The following is a 24,369-nucleotide window of genomic DNA, read 5'->3' on the forward strand; positions in this document are numbered from 1 at the left end:
CCTAGCTATGTGTGCCAGGTACTACACTAAGTGCCTTATATGGACTTTCTCACTTAATCTTCAAGACAACCCTATGAGGTGGAAATTAGTATCATCCCTATTTTACAGCATGTGAGGCTTAAATGTTGAGAAACTTGCCTAAGGTCATACAGCTTGCAGGTGGTGTAGTCAAGACTCAAAATAGACTGGCTAATGCCAAAGCGGTGATCAACACCTCTCTGCTGAAAACGTGGTCCTCAAACTAGCAGCAATGCCATTACTTGGGAGTTTGCTAGAAATGTAGAATCTCAGGCCCAACTCCAGACACGCTCAAATTTGGCTTCAACAATATCCCCAGGTGAGCCCTCTTAAAATTTGAGAAGCACTGTGCTAAATCACTCCACTACGAACACTTGGCTTTAATGAACGCTGGGGGAGATACAGACAATCTTCCCCCTTGAGTAGCAATTTGTAGGGCGCGGGAGGGAAGGTATATAATGTGTTTTCCAAGAGCTAACAGGATTCAGACAAATCCTTGCTGTTTCAAACACTAGAGATCACTGCGACCAGCACGGGTCGGGACCACTTCCAAAAGCAGCAGATCTTGAACTGGATCTTGAAGCCAGAACATTTTCTCATTTCATTAAAAATAGCTGCTGTTCCAAATGAACAAGCAGTAAACTTCTGGAGTTCGCTTCTCCAGCCTGCACTCCACTTTCCAAATAGAACCCAAATATCAACAGCATCAACAAGCAGATTTGAAACCCCAATAAAACATGCTATTATTAAATTGTTAGTTGTATTAGAATTGCCTAGTTTAATTACTAGTATTTATGACAAAACTAGTTTGCCCCTTATTATCAATCTTGCTCCAGGTAGAAGTACAAACACTTGGTGTAAAAAGCAGATGCTCCCCGGTTGGTGTGCAAGCCCCCATTTGCAGGTACTTAATTCAGGGTGTGGCAGCGCCTTTTCAAGCCCCCTCTGCAAGCCGCGCTTCCTCCCTCTCGAGGCCTCCTCCCTCTCGAGGCCTCCTCCCTTTCGAGTGGGGTCAAACTACTTAGTTTATTTTACCCGCTGGCACTTTCTTCCCTGTCACGAATTCATCCTGTCTTCCTTTGGCCTGAGACAGCGTCTTCAGGCGGGTCGGCTCGGACTTGCCCAGAGGGGCGCCCACCTGCACCCGCACCCGCGGGAAGGGGCGGCGCTGGCCCGGCTCTCTCGGGTAGACTCGCGGAGCTGCGGCGGCGGTGGCAGACTGCGAGTCACGTGCGACAGAGGGGGAGGAGCGCGGCCGGCCGGGTGGGTGGAGAAAACAAAGCCCCCAGCTGTCAGCAGAGGAAGGAGGCGACAGCGCCGGAGCAGGTGAGTCAAGTGCATTTAAAGCGGTACCGCCCTGGCTCACCCCGACACCCCCTGCCCTGGAGCAGTCCCTTCCAGGCCAGGGACTGGCCGCCCCTCCTCCTGCAGCTGAGGTCTGCAGCCCACGGGGCTCCGAGCAAGCGGAACAGGGGGTCCAGAGTCCAGCAAGAAGTTGTGCAGGGGTCGGCTAGGCGGTCTCCGGTGTGCACCCCGCCGTGCTCCGGCGTGTCGCATCTCTGGTTCGGGGCCCCAGCTCTGTGCACCCCAGAAAAGGGGAGGGAGGGAGTTGGGGCTGCCACGCTGGCAGAAGCGAAGTGGACTGGTTCTGAGGGGTGAGGCTGGGGCTGTCCAGGGTAGAAAGACGGCGTTGGTGAAGGAGGGGGCTGCTGATTGCGCGACCGCGGCGCAAGATCCTCCAGGCTCTAGCTGGGGAGCCGGGACTGAGAGCTGGGGGCGCTGGCAGGGGCTGCGCGCTTGGGGGCAGATCAGGAAGTGTAGCGCGCTGGCGCTTGCCCGCCTGGGAGCATCCCCCGGACCCCGGGCACTTCCCCTTCGGCAGCCACCACTCTCCCACTCCGACACCGGCCACCATCCGCGCTCCGGGACTCAGGAGCTGGGTGGGCGCAAAAGGAAGCGTTTGTTATTCTGCGCTCAAGCGACTCTTCTGCAGGGAGCACGAGAGCGCAGGGCGAGGGCTACTCAGCGACTTCGCACTCCGCTTAGTGGGAAATTCTTCGGTCTACACTTAGAAGGGCTATGCCGAAGCCAGAAATCCCACAAAGAGCCGGGAGAGGGGTGGACGCGGAAAGCCGTCCCCTCTGAACCTGGGGTGCTCTATAAAGCTGACTTTCAGACCCCAAAAGGGCCAGTGGGTTTGGTCACTCCTCCAGTGACTTCGTCAATCCAGTGCCGAGGGCAGAGCCGTAACCTCGGAGAAGGGGCGCTGCAGCCATTTGATCAGGAGAAGCCTTTGTCTTAACCCCCAGGCCCCTCCTGCTAGTCCTCGCAGGGTCAGTAGTGCGGGGAGTAATTAATATTCCGAACATTAGCCGTTCCTTCACCTCCGCACCAGCCAACACTGCTGTCCCCTCCCTGAGTGTCTTCTCTATCACTTGCTCACATCTCCTTTTCCAAAAAAAGAAGAACAAAAGGAAAATAGTGTAGACCCGCTAGGCAGGAAGAGGTCACTAAAAACACTATCATGCTGTCAATGTAGAATCAAGGGTTAAGCGCTCAAACCCGCGCCAGCGCGCACCGAAACGGAAGAACTTCCTTGATTAGCATAGTATCGACCTTGGGGCCGCTGCGAGGCGGAGGTTCGGTCCCAGCTGGGGTGAAGTGTGCAGACCGGTCGCAATTGTGGTCAGACACAGCACCTACTTCTAATCTGAGGACCCGCAATTTACACCTTTGCTGAACAGGACACTGTGGAATGAAACAGAACAGAGATCAAAAGGTAATCTGAAGAACGGCAACATTTCCCCTGCTTCTCTTGAACGCTAAATTTGGCCAAATTTTTATCAAGCAAAAAGGGGTGTGGTTCTTGGTTAGCCTGTGTCCCCTCTGGAAATGAAATACTTCCTTACTTTGCTTTCGTTCTTTTCTGCCAAACTGATTAAAGACATCAGTTAGGGGTAAGATAAGAGGTCTGGGAGCTCACCAAGTGATTGTTAGATAAGCTTTACTGGTAAATTTTTCTTGCGTGGGTCTCTATCAAAGCACTGGTTCTAAACTTTTGCTGCATATGGAATCATCTGGGAAGCTTTGAGAACTCCTGATGTTCACATCCCAAACTATTTAAATCAGGTTGTTTGGGAGTGAGAAATAGGCATAGTATTTAAAAGCAAAAACAAACAACTCCAGGTGACTTCATTGTGCAGCCAAGTTGGGGAAACTCTATAGCAAAGGAAGAGTTCAGTGGCCAGCAGCAAGCAGCAGGCATTGCAAGACAAGATGCCACTTTAACTACTTGGGTGGGTGAGAGAAAAGACGCTGAAACTGGAGTGCCGATGACTAACACCCTGGGGTGGGGAGCTGTCATCTAGCAGCCTAGCTGGTGGTGACACCTACCACATCATTTTTCCCTTTCCTGGCTAGGGTCTGATTGGAAAGATCGAAGCTTACTTCAATGCCTGGTTTCTGCACTGTTGTTAAGGGAGACGGATAGAAACTTCCATTCCTGTGATGACTCATGTGTAGCAGGCAGTAGGGAAACCCAGCAGAAACATACTCCAGCAGCCTGGTGAGTCAGCAGGCTGCACAGCGATCCCAGTGAATAGGAAATAATTACAGCTAGTAGTTTGTTGACAGGCACAAACTCCACTCCTTTGAAAGCACATTTTAATATCTGATCAGGATCTACTTGCTTGCAGGAGCCACTCCCTTTGTAGTACCCCATTCTGCCTGTTTCATATAATGCCCTTTTCTGTTAGAAGGGGAAATACAAAGCTAACTAGACATCCTGTAACTTCCTTGGTGGGAAGCATATAAAAAAAAAACTGTTGGAAAAGTGTAAACTGGTTTGGGTTATTTCAGTTATGTGAAGTAGGATGAATATGTAACACATAAATTTTGCATACAAAAAAAGTCAAATATTACTTGATTATACATCCAGGAGTGGATTAAAGGATCTATTTAAATAGAAATAGTTACACTTAACATTTTACATAAAACCTTGTATTGGCTATTAACCAAAGGTTTCTTGCCTTTAAAAAAAGTCATCCCAAAAGAATGACTCCAGGATAACCTGTTATTTCTGGTTCTTTGCATCTTTAAACAGGCTATGTTAGAGTCGTCAAAAACAACAAACTTTCTTTTTCTTCTTTCGGTTTTAATACTGATAAATAAAAATAGTGAAGACACTATTTTTAATGTCACTGTCACTCTCTGTACTGTTGTTTAAGTGCTTTCTTCCCCATCCTGAATTTCTTTTTTTTTTTTTTGGGATGGAGTCTCACTCTGTTGCCGGGGCCGGCACAATTTTGGCTCACTGCAACCTCTGCCTCTGGGTTCAAGTGATTCTCCTGCCTCAGCCTCCTGAGTAGCTGGGATTACAGGCACACACCATCATGCCCAGCTAATTTTTATATTTTTATAGAAATGGGGTTTTGCCATGTTGGCCAAGCTGGTCTTGAACTCCTGACCTGAGGTGATCCACCTGCCTCGGCCTCCCAAAGTTCTGGGATTACAGGCGTGAGCCACCGCACCGGCCCTCAATTTCTTTAAGGAGGAAAAACGGTGTCTTGCACACAGCAAGCACTCAATATTGTTGGCCGTTGAACTTCGTCTGAACCTCTCTTCTAGCATCTATTGTAGCTTGCTTGGTATTCTATTTTCTGGTAGGGGCCTTAATGTTTGTAGCCCCCAAAGCAGGGGCACAGACTTTGTGAGTTACTGATACTGCTTGTTCGTACTGAAGAGTATCAAAAGATGGGGAGAACACTGAAAACCAAAGCGTCCTGAATACATTCAGTTTGTTGTTTTCCAAGACAGACATTCCAGATATATAAAAGCCGAAGTCCTGTTACAATTCTTTCTTGTTATGATAGCTCATTTGTTCACTTACATTTTATACCCAACAATTTAGTATTTTGAGCATAACTAATAATTATTATCACATTTAACCACACTCTGATGGGCCAAAGAATCACTTCACAAAATTTCACTACTTATTATTGTGAAAAACCACACATGAATTTAATGAGCTAGGAGAGACATTATAGAATAGATTGACAGTTAAATAGCTTTTATTTTCACCTGTGTATTGCCCATTACAACAGCATAAGTACATTTAAATCACTAGCATATTAAAAGTAAGAAGTTGGATGTCTTTTGTGATAAGTACAACCAAAACTAAATGTTAATAAGAATTTCCAAAGGCCAAAATGATATAAGTTCATTCATTCTCACTTCTGTGTAGCTTAGAAAAAGAACTGGAGAGGCACTTCTGAAATGTCAACACCTTTTTGGGAGGCATAAGAGATAAAGTAATTTAGAAAAATAGAACTAACTTTGGGAGGCCAAGGTGGGTGGATCACCTGAGGTCAGGAGTTCAAGACCAACCTGGCCAAACATGGTGAAATCCCATCGGTACTAAAAAATATGAAAATTAGCTAGGCATGGTGGCACACTCCTGTAGTCCCAGCTACTCGGGAGGCTGAGATGAGAGGATCACTTGAACCTGGGGAGGCAGCAGAAGTTGCAGTAATCCAAGATTGCACCACTGCACTCCAGCCTGGGGGACAGGGAGAGGCCATCCAAAAAAAAAAAAAAAAAAGACTAATCAGATTACTTCATATTAGTGAGAAACTGTTTCTCAGAGTATGATATATACCTAGCTCTGTAATATTTACAAGTAGGCTAAAAGGGGTAGAGTAGGAGAAAGTGTGTCATCTCAATTTTATAAGCTCTAAAGTGTTTGAGAACAGACGAGAACCACCCAGTCTTATTACTTTAAATTTATACAGCCCTCTGGTCTTATTAACATATCAGAGCTTAAACATAATTGGGTAAATGGTATTCCCAGGTGCCAAATTACACAAGTGAATCTAACAAGTTAGGTGATCCTGGCAATGCCGAGGCATTGACTCCTGGATTATTGACTCCTTTTCCAGTGTTTATTGCATCATATAGGTTTTGATGCAGTCTTGCCTGGAGGCTTTGGCTACACAAGACTGGTTTGAATTAACTCCTTCCTCAAAAAGTAGAAACTATTCACATACATCATTCTCTCAGCGACTTTATTCTTTATTTTCTTTTCTTTCTTTCTTTCTTTCTTTTTTTTTTTTTTTTGAGACGGAGTCTTGCTCTGTTGCCCAGCCTGGAGTGCAGTGGCGCCATCTCAGCTCACTGCAAGCTCCACCTCCCGGGTTCACTCCATTCTCCTGCCTCAGCTTCCCGAGTAGCTGGGACTACAAGCGCCTGCCACCACACCTGGCTAATTTTTTGTATTTTTAGTGAAACGGGGTTTTACTGTGTTAGCCAGGATGGTCTCGATCTCCTGACCTCGCGATCCGCCTGTCTTGGCCTCCCAAAGTGCTGGGATTACAGGCGTGAGCCTCCACGCCCAGCCAACTTTATTCTTAAGTAGTTAACCTTTGGAATTAACCAACCCCAAACATTTTGAGCTGTCTTTAGCTTTTTACCTAGGCAACCATAATAATAAGTTCTTCAAATCTTTTTCCAAGTCATAGAAGCGTAAACTTTACTAGAGACCCTTACAGATTAGTTCCACCACCCATAGAAATCTTAAATGCCTGGTGCTTCTTCACTAAGGAGTCCTCCAATTTATGCTTGACTGTCTCCCTCAAAGCACATTCCCATCTCTTCTTGCAACATTCACCTATTGGAGGCCACAAAGAATACATCCAACTCTATATAATTCAACTGCAACCATCTGAAACATTGAAAGAGAATTTATACTCTTTAATCTGAGATAATAAAAAGTCTGGCCTTGGTATTTCAAACCTCTTAATTTCACAAAATTTTTGTTCCAAATTTGCAAGATTTGAGAAGTATCCAAAATTATGTTTCTTACACCAGAGCTTTATAGAATATAATTAATTGGTAAATTTGCTTCCAATAAACCTAATCTAGTAATCTATCACTTCTAAAATTACTGACAAACTTCATACAATTACATTAAGCTGTGTTGAGATGAAACTCATGACTCCATCTGTTTCTAGGATCAGCAAACTGACCCATTGTTTGTTTTGTATGACCTTGAAGCCAAGATGGGTTTTTATGTTTTTTCAGTCATGGAAAAATATTCAAAGAAGAAAATACTTGAGGACACTTGAAAATTATATAAAATTCAAATCTCTGTGTCCAAAATAAAGTTTCATTGGACTGCAGCCATACTTATTTGTTTACATCTTGTCTATGGCTGTGGCAGCATGGAATTGCTGAACGAGACTATGCCCACAAAACCTAGAATATTTACAGCAAAACTGCAGACCTCTGATTTACCCCAGTTTAACATACTTCAAATTTTACATAAAAATTTCTTCACTTAAAGCCTTAGTCTTTTTTTTCTTTTTGTTTCCCTTAGAGAAGGTTAAGAAAACGAGTTACCAACCATAGGTCAACTAATCACTAAAAATAGAAGTTTATTTTCATATTCTTCTTGTGTATGTACTTTGCAAAAAGCAGTATATTTCTAAATATATGAATTTTAGTGATATGGTCAACCGTATAACTTCTGAATCCAAAAAGCCCAAATAGTGCAATACTAACTAGCAATCATTTCCAGAGCTCTAGAAAATGTGAAAGCATGTCCTTAAGAGCAATCCTAGTGTGAACACTTCCCTTAACTCTTTAGCCAATGTTTTCCCAACCTATGAGGGCCTTCATAGGCTTGTTTTAGTATATTGACATAATTTGGAAATTTATTCAGATTTAGAAACTTTGTATTGACTGTCACTTCAAACACTTAACATGATGTGGAAACTTGCTGTTTTTGGAAATAGCACTACTATTTTATTTCTTTTCATTTAATTTCATTTATTTTATTTTGAGACAGAGTCTCATTCTGTCGCCCAGGCTAGAGTGCAATGGTGCGATCTCAGCTCACTGCAACCTCCACCTCCCAGGTTCAAGTGAGTCTCATGCCTCAGCCTCCCAAGTAGTTGGGATTAGAGGCGCACACCACCATATCCAGCTAATTTTTATACTTTTAGTAGAGATGAGGTTTCACCATGTTGGCCAGGTTGGTCTCGAACTCCTGACCTCAAGTGATCCACCGCCTTCAGCACCCTTAAGTGCTGGGATTACAGGCATGAGCCACAGTGCCTGGCCTGAAAATAGCACTACTTTTCTAAAACATGCATTTAATGTAAATTGCTTGCTACTTGTAATGGCAAGGATCACTAAATCCTAAAAAGATATACACATGGTTACTAACACTGCTAAAGCTGACATGCTGTGGACAATTTTGTTTAAAATTTCCAAATTCAAAAGTAGACCAGATTATAATCCAGAAATTCCAAATTCATCTTAAATTATTTCCAGTCAGCTCAAAGCTGGAAAGATTACTATTAAGATTCTAGAAAGGATGTTAACTACATTGATGGGAATGAGTCTCAATTTTTTAAGTGTTGCTTGTCATAAAACTTCCTTCAGCTAAAAGAACTTCCTCCTTTTGATGAATTGTTAATGTCACAGAATGGGAGTTTGCGATGAGTTTCACTTAGATAATAGAGCAACTTGAAGGGTTGTATGTAACGGGTGTTCTCTTCACCCCTTCCAGAATCAGCTGCAATTTATAGACTGAAAAGACAAAGGGATTCCTTTTTCACCAAATCAAACAACACATTATACTTAATGTAAGTTTTGAGGTACCTAACATCAGTTAAATTATTTCTAAAAACAAAAAATTGTGTGTATTTAATCCCATCCTAAGACTATTGATAGTAATGGCATGTTAGGTCACTGACTTCCACGTTAACCCCTAGTGCTTCTGATGGGGGAAAGGAGGAAAGGGATGGCTGGAGATTGATGTGTAACTTCCATGCTGACTGGGTAAGGAACTAATCCAAGTGAAATTAACTGCCCTTCCTTATCATAATCTAGATTCACATTTTAATAATATATTATTTAATATATATACATTATATATTTATATATTATATATTTAATATATAATATGATATATTTAATATATGAGATATATACATTAAATATATAACATAATATATTTATATATAATATATATTATATATAAATTATTATATATTTGTTTACTACCTTGTTGAAATCCTTAATAAGCTGTCTCTTTTAACCCCCTAGAAGAGAAGTAAAATATCTTGCAGGTATGAAATATATAGCCTGTTCTATACACATAGCATTAATAGTTCTCTCCAAATTAATTTCTAAAATTAGAAAATAATTAGACTCACTATATTTTTACTAGAGCGGGGACTTCATAATTATCAATTGCTTAAACAGAGGCAAAACATCCAACAGTGTTCTGCTAACAGGCAAACCTTGGTCCCAACTTATTATAAACATCATGGCAGGAATGACTATCGGTATTTGAAGTAGGTAGGAGGTAGGTAAATATACAAGAAAAGGCATCTAGAAATGAGTAGATGCCTTTGTTTTGCTGAAGTACCCGAAACTATTTACTGCACATCATACATAAAAATGAAATCAGAGGATTAGCTTGCCCCTTTAAAAGCTGGTAAAGGCTTTCAAAAACTGTTAAGAGATGACAGGGCCTGAAACCACCTTGTACATTCCTTCCTTCTTTCAAAGATCATCTTAAATCTGATCAAACTTAACAGCATTTGATATTAAGAAGGAAAACCTTTCATGATTCTTACCAAGAAACTACTATCTGAGCTTTCCCCCGAGCTGCTTCAGCTCTCCATAAAGTGGAAAAAAAGAGAAGACCTAAGAAGAAAGACCTTGCTGGTTTTGCTCCACCTGGTTCTTCCTGGGAAAGAAGCTATTGATATAAGTAAGACTCTTCGGTAGTTTCACTTCCAGCTTGCCCTCTATCGTGATTTTTTTTAAAAGTGTGGTCTCCTGGGCACAGATCCCCTAAAAGGAGCTTCCACAAATTAGCAGCCGTAATAACCACGTGTGTGATGTAGTATTGGCAAATCCAGAAGCAATTCCCTCTACAGTTGAAATGTTTAGGGAACATGATCAGTGGGTCTATTAATTCTCCATCCCAGCACCTGGCCGTCAGCACTTCAAGATAAATTAGAATTTGGAGGTATGCTTTTCTCTAGGGTTGCAAGGTAAAATACAGGATAACCAGTTAAATTTGATTTTAGATAAGATTTGTTTTAATGTGTCTGAATTTGAATTAACTGAGCATTTCATTTTTTTGTTATTTGGTTTTTAATTTTTATTTTTGCTAAATTCAGCAATCCTACTTTTATGATACAATAGATTTCAAAATGACTAGCTTTCCTGGTCTGTAAAAGAGCTGAGGTTATATTTATGAGATAATGAATTTAAAATGTCTTAGCTGCCTTCACCTGCTAAAGGAAAAAAAGCCATTAACTGAAGTTTTTTTGTGCAATGCACTAAATTGAGAGGAAATAAAAAGTAAAACAAGAATTAGAAAATTAGCAATCTTTTTTATTTTGTAGGATATTTTAAAGTACTTTCTATTCTTTCACCAATTTTTTAATAGAATAAATACTTCAATAGGTATATTGTTAGTTCAAGTAGGGCTAACGTGAGCAATCCATCAATGATGTCAACAGTATGTTCCCAATCAAAGTGAGATTCCAAGTGATTGCAATGATGCCTTGCTACCCAGATGAGGCATCAGCATCACCTGGGAGTGTCTTAAAATGCAGAATTTGAGGCTCCATTCCAGACTTCCTCAATCAGAATCTTAACGTTAACAAATGAACACAGGTGAATCATATGCGTGTTGAAGTTTGAGAAGCCCTGAACTAGAGGATTCACTTTTTCCACACATTAAATTGGTATTTTTGTTTAATACCTTGTTGAATAATCCTTAATAAGCTGTCTTTTTTAACCCCCTAGAAGATAGATAAAGTATCTTCCAGGTATGAAACCATTGTATTTCTATTTTGTTCATATAAAATTCCTTAATGGCCATTTATAATATTATGAATCAACTTGAAAAAATAATTTTTTTGAGACAGAGTCTCTCTCTGTTGCCTAGGCTGGAGTGCAGTGGTACAATCATCATTCATTGCAGCCTCCACCTCCTGGGCTCAAGTGATCTTCCCACCTCAGCCTCTTGAGTAGCTGGGACTATAGCCACATGCTGCCATGCCCAGCTAATTTTTGTATTTTTTGTAGAGACGGGGTTTCACCATGTTGCCCAGGCTGGTCTTGAACTCCTGAGGACAAACAATCCACCCACTTCGGCCTCCCAAAGTGTTGGGGTTACAGGCACGAGCCACCACACCTGGCCTATAAGTCAACTTTTTCAAAGACTCTCATGGAATAAATGAACAGCCTAATATGTAATTCTGGATTTTCCTTGATTATTAACCTGTAAATTAGGTGGATCACAATTCCTGGCACTCAGATCACCAGCAAATCTCTTTTGTTTTTCATTTTATTATTGTAACTTACAGAACAGTATTTATATACCAATACCACATATTCATATACTTGTATCCCCAGATTCCTCTAAAACTGGACAAAAGGAGATTCAGTTGGGTCTATGGGAGATTCCAAACTATTCTTGTGAAATTTAAAGTTTTTTAAAGTAACAAAAAGAGTCCATAGATAATTCTTTTTGAATTCTAAAACCTAACTTCTTTATGCCTGGTTTCCTGTCTTTTAGAAGTTATAGTATTATATCATAGAATGAATTCTGAAATTGGAGCAAGAATGCCAAGTAGCTTGAGTTTTAAAACTAGTTCTGCTGCTAACTGGGTGAGTTTAGAGATGTTATTAATATCCTTCATCAACATCCTTCAAATTGAGTTTTTTCATCTGTCAGAGAAAGCGAAGTCTGACAGGAGTTACAAGATCAGATAATGTTTGTGTACATCTTTATGACTGTAGGATGTACAGTGATGTCCTAAGACTTGTTTAATGATCTGCTTCATGTAGGGCTGGCAGTTGACTATTATAGGACGTGGTTTCCTGCAACATGCCTGATTTGGAAGAAGGGTGATGTTCATTTAACTGTTCCATCTACACACTGGGAACGAAGCCACAGAGCATGTATCTTACATGTAGCTGCTGGCTATATATGTCCACATCAGCCACACACTCCCTTCTGCTCTCCGAACCTTAAAGTTCTCATGGCTGGGGAACAGTGATGTGCTCTAGGGTACCAAGCAATGGATTCCTCAGTAGACATTGCTCTGTGAAACCAAAAGACAGGTTTTGTTTTGTTTTGTTTTTTTCTTCTAGAATTCTGTGTAATCTTGCCTGCACTCTTTCTCAGGAAATGATTATTACTATATTATTACATAATTGTGATTAGTTATTAAGTAGTTTTTTATCTTATCCAATCATACAACCCCAAATTGGAAGAGCCTACATGGTCATTTTCTTAAAACATCCCAGGGCGGAATTTCCCCCACTAGCACACAAAGGAGAAATCTATTTATCCTTTTGTTGTTTTAATAAATAAATATACATTCATTAGTGAGAGTTCAAACCAAAAAGCATGGGTGTGGGAAGAAGTACTCCTAATGTTAACCACCCTTATGTAACTATTACAAAAACTATTTTTATTATTGTGTAAAGTTCTTCTTGTCTGTATTTACATTCAACAATATCTTACATAAAACATTTCCTTAGCATTTTTAATGTTCCTTTTATCCAGCTTAATGTCTCTAGCTTTTGGGTCTTTGCCTGTGCCTTCTCTCGCTCTTCTGTCTTGGATGTCTTAGTTGATTCAAGCTTGAACTTTGTCTTATCTCAGGTTCTTGATATGCAAAATGTGTGGTTCACCTGTGTGTGGTGGCTCATGCCTATAATCCAGCACTTTGGAAGGTTGAGGCAGGAGGATTTATTGAGGTTAGACGTTCAAGACCTGCCTGGGCAGCATAGCAAGACTCTATGATTACCAAAAAATTTTCAAAAAATTGCCAGGCATGGTGCCATGCTTATAGTCCCAGATGCTTGGAAGGCTGAGGCAGGAGGATCACTTGAGCCCTCGAGCTCAAGGCTGCAGGGAGCTATGATCACACCACTGCACTACAGCTCGGGAAACAGAGTGAGACATTCTCTCTCTCTCTTTTTTTTTTTTTAATTGTGGTCCACTGACCAGTGTCATCAGCATCACCTAGGAGCATCTCATAAATGCAGAACCTCAGGGTCTTCCCCAGACATCCTCATTCAGAATCTGCACTTTAGGAGGATCCCCAGGTAATCTGTTGTTTGGCATTAATATTTGAGAAACATCGATATGGAAAGCCTTTCCTAACCTCCTAACCATGGCCTCCACCCATCTCAATGGAGTGAGTTAGGTGACCCATATTTGGTTTGCTTTTCATTCTCCCTGCATGTCAATCCATTGAAGATTGCAATAAACTTGTATTCATCTCTACATCCCCAGATTCTAGTACAGTGCTTGACACAAGATTTTAACTTTGGGAATTGTTCCATTTTCCAATACAATGATTTGTAGATGAAGAATTGCAATGAGAATCTTCTTGTGTACTCAGAAAGGGTGCTCTCCACCATGGGACTGCAGTTTGTTAGAGGGTGCCCTTTCGTTGCAGTCTTTCTTTTAAAAAACAGGCTTGGTGGGGAATGCTTCTCTGTGAATAACTTCTGGAAGTCCACTGCCAAAACTTGATTTCTTCTGCTTTGTTAAATACTAATACCTCTGGGAGGAATGACATTTGAGGCTTGGTGTGAGAGTTGAGCAGTTGGCAGGTTTTGGTAAGGGTTTAGGAGGAAGAGAATGCTTATCTGACAGGAGAGGATAAGGAGCACTAGGAAAGATATATGGTGGACTGTTGGAGAATTGATTTCTAACTCTGACTGGTGTTGGGATATTTTTATCTGGAATCTTAATGTAGGTCTTTTTTTTTTTTTTCATTTAGAAAAACCAACATTTCTTATCTAAAAATCTCAGATGTGACTTTTTTCTCCAATCCTGACTCTCATCTATGATAAATTTCACCTAGCACTACATTCAATGTAAACCACTGATGCCCTGGGGAATTTTTTTTAGATGTTTGCTTTAAAATTTTAGACAGTCAAAAGCACGGTACTTCTACACTGATGTTTCTAAGTTATATTAAGATTTATCAGGCTGGGCATGGTTGCTCATGTCTGTAATCCCAACACTTTGGCAGGACAAAGCAGAAAGATTGCTTGAGGCCAGAAATTCAAGGCCAGCCTGGACAATATACTGGGACTTCATCTCTATAAAAAGAAACACAAAAAAACATTAAGCAATAACTGAACTCTAGGGAGCTTTCACTGTATCCATGGATCCCTTGGTCTTTTCATTGTGGAAGGAATGTTTTGTGAACTTGGGGACAGATAATGCGATGGAGGGAGAATCAGCTCCTGAGCCTCTGCTTTTTGTTTTTCAACTTCTATTTTAGATTCAGGAGGGCACATGCAGATTTGTTACGATTTGTTGCAGGATGCTGAGGTTTGGGGTACAATTGAACACATCACCCTGGTAATGAGCATAGTATCCAACAGGTAGTTTTTCAACCCTTGTCCACCTCCTCCTCCCTCTTTCCTCCCCTCTTCTTCCTCTTCTCTCTCTCTCTCCCAGTTACCTTTTGTAGTCCCCAGTGTCCATTGTTCCCATCTTTACATCTATGTATACCTAATGTTTAACTCCCACTTCTAAGTGAGAGCATGCATTATTTGGTTTTCTGTTTCTGTGTTCGTTCACTGAGCCTGTTTTGAGTAACAGGAGAGACTGATTAGAGCTTTGGAACCAAGTTGTGCTCAGAAACAAGAAACGTCTGTCCTACAGAACTATTATTTGCTTTATTTGAAAGGAACAAGAGGCTCCTGGTACTGCTTACCAACAGCTCTCACAATTAGCTACACAGACTGCAAGACTAAAAGGAGTATAATTCCAGAATGTGTGGCCTTTTTTCTCCTCTTGGGAGTCTCCTGCTATATTATACTTACCCATCACCATGGACACAGCTCCAGGCGAGTTGTGAATTGGAGTTAGGTGCATCTCTTTTGTGGAAGAGTATATCAGGCTTTCTGGAATCTCTTATCTGAGTGTCTGTGATGATGCTATTCATGGTAATTTGCCCAGACCTGGGACCTTGGGTGGGGTTTGTTAAGAGTCATCTGGCACCTTTAGAGTATAACTTGTTGAGCAATCTGACGCAGGTAAGCCACGTGGGATAGGTAAAACAATCATTGTGTACTGTGCTCTATAACATCAAGTCATATTTTGAGTCATATTTTCCCGTGGGGTTTGTGGCCCATCCCAATGGGAAGAGATTTTTAACACTATATTATTGTGAGGCCTAGTGGTGTTTTAAGTGTTGCTGTTGGAATCTGAAAGCCATGTGAATTTTTTTTTGTTTTTTATATTTCAGGTTTTCTTTTAATGTTAAAGAATGATTCATAGCCCTAAGCTTTGTTACCACCCTGTTAATAATTTTGTGTGACTTCGGTTGAGCAACTTTTGAACGCCGATTTCTCCAGCTGAAAAATTATGTAAATATTGTTACTCATCATGAGTAGAGGCTCTAGAGATTAAAAAATTAAAACAGCAAAAGTATTACAGAGAAGTAAAATTAGAGAAATGATAAAGTGGAGGCAGCAATAGCTACCAAAATATTCAAAAGAAAACATGAAGTAAGATAAAGAATGGTTGTTTCTAACTACTCCTCTTAGTTCAAAGTCTGTGCAATGATCTTCACTCAAAACTTTTGCAAGTTGGGCACAATATCATTCTTATTGTACTTTATTATATGAACAATAAGTCAATTTGAACTGATTGTCAAGGGACCTAGTTCTTACCCCAGCTGTGTTTAAAGTACAATCTAAGCCAACTCAATTCACTTTTGTGACCTCCGGTATCATAATAAAATGAAAACATCCTACATTACCCATCTTCTCTCCACAAAATATCCCAGTGCTTTGAAAGGTGCTTGTTAATTCATTTTCTTATAATAAAATATAATAGAAAATAGAGTGGGAACTATATATTTTTTCCTTTGGGGAATCCATAAATTACATTTTAAACATGAGGAAAATATGCAGTTTTGATAGTCCATTAGCACACTGAATTCTTTAAATTGGAATAGGCAGATGCAGTGATAAGTTTAAACATCCATTTAACATATGGAGAATGCCATTATAGCTGTTCAAAATATGAAAGCAGTGTGATTTCCGGCAGATCAGACACATTTTAAAAAGCACCCACTCAGAAAACTTCCTGAGCTCACGTTTCCCTGTGCATGTGGTTTTTAGTGTTGGGTTGCCTCTCCCTCAGTTGGCCTAGGCTGACAAATAAAGAGTCCATATATCATATCTCATTAGAGGTAAGGGAAGACATGGAAAAAGCAGAACCACTGATGGAGTACAGGAGTGAGTTGAATTGTGCTGCCTCAAAATACAGGTCAAGACACTAAGGCCTGAATCTTGTGAGTTTGTGCTACTGCACAATTACTACACACTGATTTATTTATAAATGAATGAATGAGTGAGACAGGATCTCACTCTGTTGCTCAGATTGGAGTGCAGTGATACAGACATAGCTCACTGTAGCTTCAAACTCCTGGGCTCAAGTGACCCTCCCAAATAACTGGCAATATAGGTGTACACCACCATTCCCGGCTATTATTTTTTCTTTTTTTTACTTTTAACAGAGACAAGGTCATGTTTTGTTGCCCAGGATGGTCTAGATCTCCTTGGCTCAAGGGATTTTCCTGCCTCTGCCTTCTGAAGTGTTGGGATTACTGGCTAGAGCCATTGTGCCTGGCCTGGGCACTGATACAGCACCTGCCTGAGGCACCAGAGCATGCAAGAACAAGAAGAAAATGAACTTAAAACACCAGGAGTGAACCAACTATAACAACCTTTTATTTGAGCCTAATCAAAGGGACTTCCCCTTTTTAAGAGTGTAGTTGAGTCATGCTAGTGAGTATAGAAAGACCACATACATCAACAGTTGTGAACAGAAGTGGGAATCATTTCTTCTCTTATGGCCCTGGCACCTAAAAATTAATGCCAAATGATGCCCAAAGAGGGGTCTGTGATGAGCAAAGCCTTCTCCTGATTGGGCCATGGTGTTACTGTACTCTGGACCAGAGGTACAGCTCCATGACACTTTCTCACTCCTGATGGGAACAAATGAAGCTAGTTGTGTTCTACCCATCTTGAATGTCTGGCATAATCAAAGGGTTGACAGAGAGGGTCTCACAAAATCAGTACATAACTCTTGAAATATATGCCCTTCATTATTTATGCCAAATAGCAAATTAAATAAATCATAGTGTTTTAGAGCTGAGAGCAACCTTGGAGATCATCTCATTTAATCCATTTTATAGATGAAAAACTGAGGCATGGATTTTTTTTTTTTTTTACTAAAACCACTAGTAACTGCAAAGTTTTAAAAGTTTATAGTGCATCATTTGGTTTTTGACAGTATTTTGCAGATCATCTGAGCTGCTTCCTGGCTCTCCAGCACATTGTACTAACTGGGAGGATGGGGAGACATTTGCTGTCCCCATGACGAATGAAAAAGGAAACCATGTGGGATGGGGAGGAGCAAGAAAGAAGAAAAACCAGCTTCTCTAGGCTCCAAAAAATTTGAGGGAGATAAAGATATTAAGCACTGTGTTAGATGAAGTAATAGCTACAAAACATGTAATCCGTACAACAATCTTACGAGCACTATTCAACCTTAAGCTAACAGAAGTCTTAGCTGTGGTCAAAAGATGTTTTTTTTTTTTTGGTTTCTGTTTTTTGCTTTCTTTTTTTTTTTCTTTTCCTAGGCTACTAACCTTAGAGAGATGGTGGTCAAACTGGGGCTTGCCAAGGTCATGTATTACAGAAGAGGCAGCAAAAAAGGCCTTGGAAGGGCCAGAAAGGCCAGAGAAGGTCCTGTTCCAAGGATTCCTTGGGACCCTTTTCATCGAGGCCCCATCCACACCATCCCTCAAGATAGGTATTCCCTCCTATTCTGTTTAAGCTGTTAGTTTTCCCTAGATTTCATTCTATTTTAATATTTTATATCCCTATAATCAGGTCCAAGGAGAAATGTTCAAATTCAATAATAATGATGATAAATTTAATAAGTATTTTCCATGTACATAGAAATTTATAGTTGCTAAAGAATTTTTATATGTAGCAGCAGCTCTTTAAGGAGCTGTACTTTACAGAAAACTGTAAAAACTGGGTCCCAGAGTTTAAGTGGCATGCCCAAAGTCACATAATTGGGAAAACCTCAAACCCAGGGAATGATATCCCAAGTCCCAATGCTCTTTATACCAGGCAGCTTTACAAATGATAGTTGGATTCTCAGGGTAGCCCTCAAAGATCCCTTAAACCCATAAAGGTATGAAATTATACCAGTATCTTAACCTCTAACCAACTCATATTTCCACGGAAACATGCATAGGGTTTTAAAAACTTAGTTAAATATATTTTCTGGATACATCTCCCTGCAGATGAGGACTCCTGATATTCTAGCATCGGTGGCTGCTTCTTTTCCCTCAGTTTGAAAATACAAGTGCACCAAGAGAGGAATGTTACTATAAAGTGTAGGCAATCTCAAAAGTCATTTTGAGCCTGACACTTTTAGGCAAAATAATGGTTCCAGTACAGTATACAGTTGTGGAAACAAGTAATGCAAAGTTTTTAATTTTTTTTTTTTTTTTTTTTTTTTTTTTGAGACGGAGTCTCTCTCTGTCACCCAGGCTGGAGTGCAGTGGCTGGATCTCAGCTCACTGCAAGCTCCGTCTCCCGGGTTTACGCCATTCTCCTGCCTCAGCCTCCTGAGTAGCTGGGACTACAGGCGCCCGCCACCTCGCCCGGCTAATTTTTTTGTATTTTTAGTAGAGACGGGGTTTCACTGTGTTAGCCAGGATGCTCTCGATCTCCTGAGCTCGTGATCCGCCCGTCTCGGCTTCCCAAAGTGCTGGGATTACAGGCTTGAGCCACCGCGCCCGGCCGTTTTTAAGTTTTTTAGCTCATTGTTTCCTATTCACAGAATTTGGCAGGACATCCAAGCATCTTCCTATCTCTCAAGTACACTGGATATATGTGTGGCAGCTTCAGCTGATCCAATTATCTACACACAAACACACAAAAAAAAACAGTGCCTTCATTGAGGGTGCCCATTTAACAAGATCCAGAGACAGCCATCTCGGTCCGCAGAGAAAAAAATAACAAATTTTGTTAAAACATTCTCTAATGCATTTGCATAAACTAGTTAATCAATTAAATACATATCATCTTCAAAAGGGGAGAACTTCCCTAAGAACCTGGAATTCTGGGTGAATATGTCAGCACTGGGGGCTAGGAATAAGTACAGGAAGGAGGAGAAAGAAAAAAGTGGTGTGCACCAAGGATGGACTTCACATCCTTAGTTTTGCTTGTTTGGTGGTTAAGGTCTAAGCTATATGTTTGTGTCCATTGTTTGGTAGTAAGGTCTAAGCTATACATTAGTTTATCTCAGTTGGGATCATGTGAGTGAGTGGCTCCTTTACCAAGTGCATGTTACTCTGCCACCATAGCAGATTTTGGAAGGAGCCTGAAGCACAGAGAGTGTGTGTGTGCCATGCAACTCAAGGTGTGTCTCTAGACCAGCAGCACCACCTAGAAGATTTTAGAAAGGCGGATTCTCACACCCCTCAACCCCTAGACGTGCTGAATCATAACCTGCATTGTAACAAAATTCCCAGGTGATTCATAAGTCAGGAAAGCACTGTCACAGATGAACCTGATAGTTAAAATGCTTGTTTTCCTCTAATTTTCAGAATGAGAAAAACAAATGATTTTCAAACTCTATATGCTCTCGAAGAAAACAGCAGTCAGGAATTTTTCCACTCCTGCTGTCAATATCATTGCATTCACAGCCCTGTGATATGATTATTTTATGTCTATTACCTCAGTGGTCCCCAACCTTTTTGGCACCAGGGACCAGTTTTGTGGAAGACAGTTTTTCCATAGACTGGGGGTGGGGTGGAGGATGGAGGATGGCTTCCGGATGAAACTGTTCCACCTCAGATCATCAAGCATTAGATTCTCATAAGGAGCATGCAACCTAGATCCCTTACGTGCACAGTTCACAGTAGGGTTCACGCTCCTATGAAAATCTAATGCTGCAGCTGATCTGACAGGAGGCAGAGCTTAGGTGGTTACCCAGCTACACTTAAGTCCTGTGTGGCTGTTCTGTGTCTTGTTCACCCTTAGAATCCCAGCACCCAACATGGTACTTGGAATCTAATAGGTGTGTATGGTGGTACTCAAGAGTCCCAGCTTCAAAGTACGACAAACATGGGTTGGAAGCCTCAGTTCATGCATCTATGAGATGGGATAAAGAATAACACCTCTTATAGGCTTATTGGGAGGAGTAAATGAACTGATGCATGTGGCATAGCAGAGCACCTGGTGTGTTGTAGCTACTAATAAATGGCTAATATGTTGAACAAATGAAAGAACAGAAACCTTGTATACAAAGTCTTCCGCGGTCTAAAATGTGGTGCCCTGTTGCTTCAAATATATGAAATTGAATTTAAAAATAGTATGCAAAGGAGGCCTGATAAACATAGGAAAGAGGTAGAATAGATCCATGAGAAAAGCCTGTGATTTGGAATGACAAGACCCGTGTTTGGGTTTCAACTCTCTCCTTTACTAGCTGTGTGATCTCATGCAAGAAACAAGCTTCCTGAGCCTCAGTTTCTTCACCTAAAGGGTGGGGTTAGTAATCCTCTTCGTTTCATGGCGTTATGCTTTAAAAAACAGGGTGGGAGGTTTACAACTTGCAACATTCATTCATTATTCATTTTTGTATCCCTTATTCATTTTTGTATCCTCCTTATTCATTTTTGTATCCCTACTTCTCCTGACAAATAGCAATGGTCAATAATGCCTGTTTGCTCGAATGGATTACAGCATAAACTCTCAAGGAGAATGAAAACTGGATATTGCAATGGCTTGTGGCCTCCAAAGGTTAACCTTTATGGACAAAATCTCATTCCATAGCATTAGGGGATCCTAAAGGATTTCTTAGCATCCTTAGGGGATAGAAAGGCTCCTTGTGAGTGGGGAGGAGGAGTGAGGAAGATGATTTTTAAAAACTTTGAGAAGCACAATTAGAGCTCTGACTCTTCAACTTGGTACCACATAAGAGCTCTTCAGGAAAAAGCATAAGGAGGGAAAAGCAGCTAACTAAAAGGCAAGCAGAGTGAACCTCTAGAAGAAGTAATAAAAGAATTACCATTTCAGCTTGGCGTGGTGGCTCACACCTATAATCCCAGCACTTTGGGAGGCTGAGTTGGGTGGATACCCTGAGGTCAAGAGTTCGAGACTAGCCTGGCCAACAGGGTGAAATATGGGCATGGTGGCGAGCACCTGTAATCCCAGCTATTTGGGAGGCTGAGGCAGAATAATCTCTTGAACCCAGAAGGCTGAGGTTGCAGTGAGCTGAGATCACACCACTGTACTCCAGGCTGGGCTGCAAGAGTGAGACTCCGTCTCAAACAAATAAACAACCAAAATGAATTACACTTTGAAGATCTGGGTGATGTGATATATATAAAATAATTTTGCAAAACTAAGAGCTATAAACAAGTATAATTACTAAAGGAAAAGCCTTTAAGAAATATTTTCAAGTTGTATATGTTACCTGGATTTATTTCCATTAATATATTGATTTCCCCAGTAGTTATTTTATCCCTGACGGTGTAATTGGGGTATCTGCTCCACAACTTCACTGGGATATTTCCCAGTTGACTGGAATTTAGCATGGTATTTTTTCTATCAAGGAATTCAGTTATTGATGTGGCCCCCAAACCTTTTGAAAGTAGATTCCTTTGTAAGGCAGACCCCATAGCAGGGACCCCAAGAGCAGGGCTGTTTGTTGTTATATCAGCATCCTGGGGTCTTCACATTGGCTCAAACAGGAAACTTATGGACAGAGGCTATGCAGACATTCCTACAGGTCTCTACAAATCCCATTCACTCACTTTTACCAGCATTTTTTTTTCTTTTTTTTTTTGTTGAGGCAGGGTCTCACTCTGTCGCCCAGACTGGAGTGCAATGGCACAATCTTGGCTCACTGCAAGCTCCACCTCCCAGGTTCATGCCATTCTCCTGCCTCAGCCTCCCGAGTAGCTGGGACTACAGGTGCCCACCACCACACCTGGCTAATTTTTTTGTATTTTCAGTAGAGACGGGGTTTCACTGTGTTAGCCAGGATGGTCTCGATCTCCTGACCTTGTGATCCGCCCACCTTGGCCTCCCAAAGTGCTGGAATTACAGGCGTGAGCCACTGCGCCTGGCCTAATTTTTGTATTTTTATTAGAGATGGGGTTTCATCATGTTGGCCAGGCTAGTCTCGAACTCTTGACCTCAGGGGATCTGCCCAACTTGGCCTCCCAAAGTGCTGGGATTACAGGCGTGAGCCACTAAGACTGGCCGAAGTTGCAATTCTTTTTTTTTTTTTTAAGACCAAGTCTCACTCTGGACTTGGCCAAAAATGTTAAAATATAATTTGAAAAGATTTCCACGGAGCACAATACAGCACAAAAGGTCACAGCAGCCCTTGATACCCAATGTCTTTTCAGCCCTGTTGCTATTGTCAAAGTCTTACTTAGATTTCATGTGTAACCCTTAGTACGTTACTGTGTTCCTTCTTTGCATGGTCAAAGGAATTACAGACTATAAAGACAGCAAGCATGGAAAGCAGGGCTTTAGTTTCCACTGTGACCCAGACACTAAACTTGAACCCTGGGCTCTGAAATTGAACCTGAAATCGAACCTCTCTCTGTGCTAATTTGCCATGTAACATGCATTCTGCCACGTAACATGCATTCTGCCACGTTTCATCATCAATTGCACACATGAGGAGAGGAGCTATTCTATGCTTACGACTTTATTTTCAAAAATATCTGATTAAAAATGGATAAAAGGATAAGTGAAAATAATGTAATTATAAAAACACTTTACAGAACTATAATATATGTGTTGTTTCTCATATATGTAGTTTTGTCTCATGTAATTTTTTGAAAGAATTTTACTTTTGTACATTGAGCACTATAAATATTCTATTCTAAAATACAAAGGGCAATCTTAAAAAATATTTTAATTCTGATTCACATAGAAACTAGCAGATGGAAAAATGATGATTCCAAGAAGAAAGGGCTAGGCTACATTTGTATGAAAAGAAGTGAATTTTTATTTTATTGTAGCTATCATTTTAGGTATTTTCTGGGGATCATCTTTTATTTTTATAGAAACCTAAATCATAATGACCATCAGTTTATAACATCATTACTAATCTTAATATATACCACCAAAATCCATTTAGCAGTGAGCTATAATTTTTTTGAAGTCCTTAAATATACAATATGGGTCATTTGGTAGTTTGTCTTTCTTAAGGAGAAGAATGAGTTGTACCAGACTTAGCCCAAGATTCAGTGTAATCTGACCTCCTTTACTTGCCAGATACGCTCATTTGGTTTTTGGTTTCCCTGATGTGTGCTCAGCTCTGTGCTTCCTGGCAGTCTTGCCCTGGGGGATTTGCACAGGAGAGGGGAGGGAGTCTAGGCCTCCCCTCTGCTGCCCCTAGAGAAGGCCCTGAGCCCAACCCAAGACCACTAATTGAGGCAGTGCATGGAGGCAGGGCTTTCTGAAAGATTAATATCTAGTAAGCTCCACCTCAGGATTAATGGCCTGTGACCTTCTGCTAATGCTGCAAGCTGCTTTATTCCTAGAAAGCTATGGACCTCCCACACTAAAGAATGTGATCTACAACTGAAGGGATTTAATATGTCAAAGTGGCCATGGGGAGTTTGGAATTCAGGATACAGCTTATTCTGGAGATCCAAAGACAGCTTACTAAACTCCCTAGAGGAAAATTTGGGCTCAGGCCCCAGTAGTGTTCTCTTCTTGGAAAAGCTGTGAACAGTTGGGGAGGTGTAATGCTGTCTCTTTGTGAGGAGGACGCTTTAGCCTTGTGTTGACCAGAAGCCTCCTTGGTTAAGCACATAGCAATGAAGAAAGAATGAAATCTTCTTTCAATGGCATGGCATTATTTGAAATATTTTTACAAACATGTTTTTCATTCTGATGTATCTTTCATGTTCCTGTAGTTTTTGTGGCCAGACATGAAAGTAGCAGTCTTTGCCAGAGGATGGCAGGACTCCCTAGCTAGGATAGAGGTTCTGCTGCTGTGCCTTGGACATGGGATGCTGGAATTCTGGATTTGTTTGTCAAAGAAAGAGGATTTGACATTTCTAGAGGATGGGGAAAATGGACCTTTGTAGAAACAGAGAATGTGCTTTGTTAAAGAGTCATGACTCTTATCCTAACAAAGATATTTGGTCTTTTCAATGAAAACAAAACCAACAAACAAGCAGAGCCATAAGCCAGAGAAAGCAGCTGGCTTATGGCTGCTCGTTT

The 24,369-nt window shown here is 41.0% G+C and overlaps 1 protein-coding gene across 2 annotated transcripts in view; it reads left to right on the top strand.

Moving 5' to 3' along the window:
• Positions 1 to 1,064: 1,064 nt before the first annotated feature.
• The window catches only part of MAPRE2 (microtubule associated protein RP/EB family member 2), a 162,877-nt gene continuing 139,572 nt past the window's right edge, over positions 1,065 to 24,369 (top strand). Inside the window, exon 1 of one of the 2 annotated variants that reach the window (XM_010362716.2) lies at positions 1,065 to 1,344. Coding sequence is in view for 1 of the 2 variants with exons in the window: in XM_010362715.2 (XP_010361017.1) it covers positions 2,774 to 2,797 (24 nt within the window). In the remaining variant the exon portion in view is untranslated. Of the gene's footprint in view, positions 1,345 to 2,506; positions 2,798 to 24,369 lie in introns of those variants that run through there. The other variant, XM_010362715.2, reaches the window with a different exon arrangement.

The sequence above is a fragment of the Rhinopithecus roxellana genome, chromosome 21 (genome assembly GCF_007565055.1).
Source record: "Rhinopithecus roxellana isolate Shanxi Qingling chromosome 21, ASM756505v1, whole genome shotgun sequence".
In the NCBI taxonomy this organism is placed as follows: Eukaryota; Metazoa; Chordata; class Mammalia; order Primates; family Cercopithecidae; genus Rhinopithecus; species Rhinopithecus roxellana.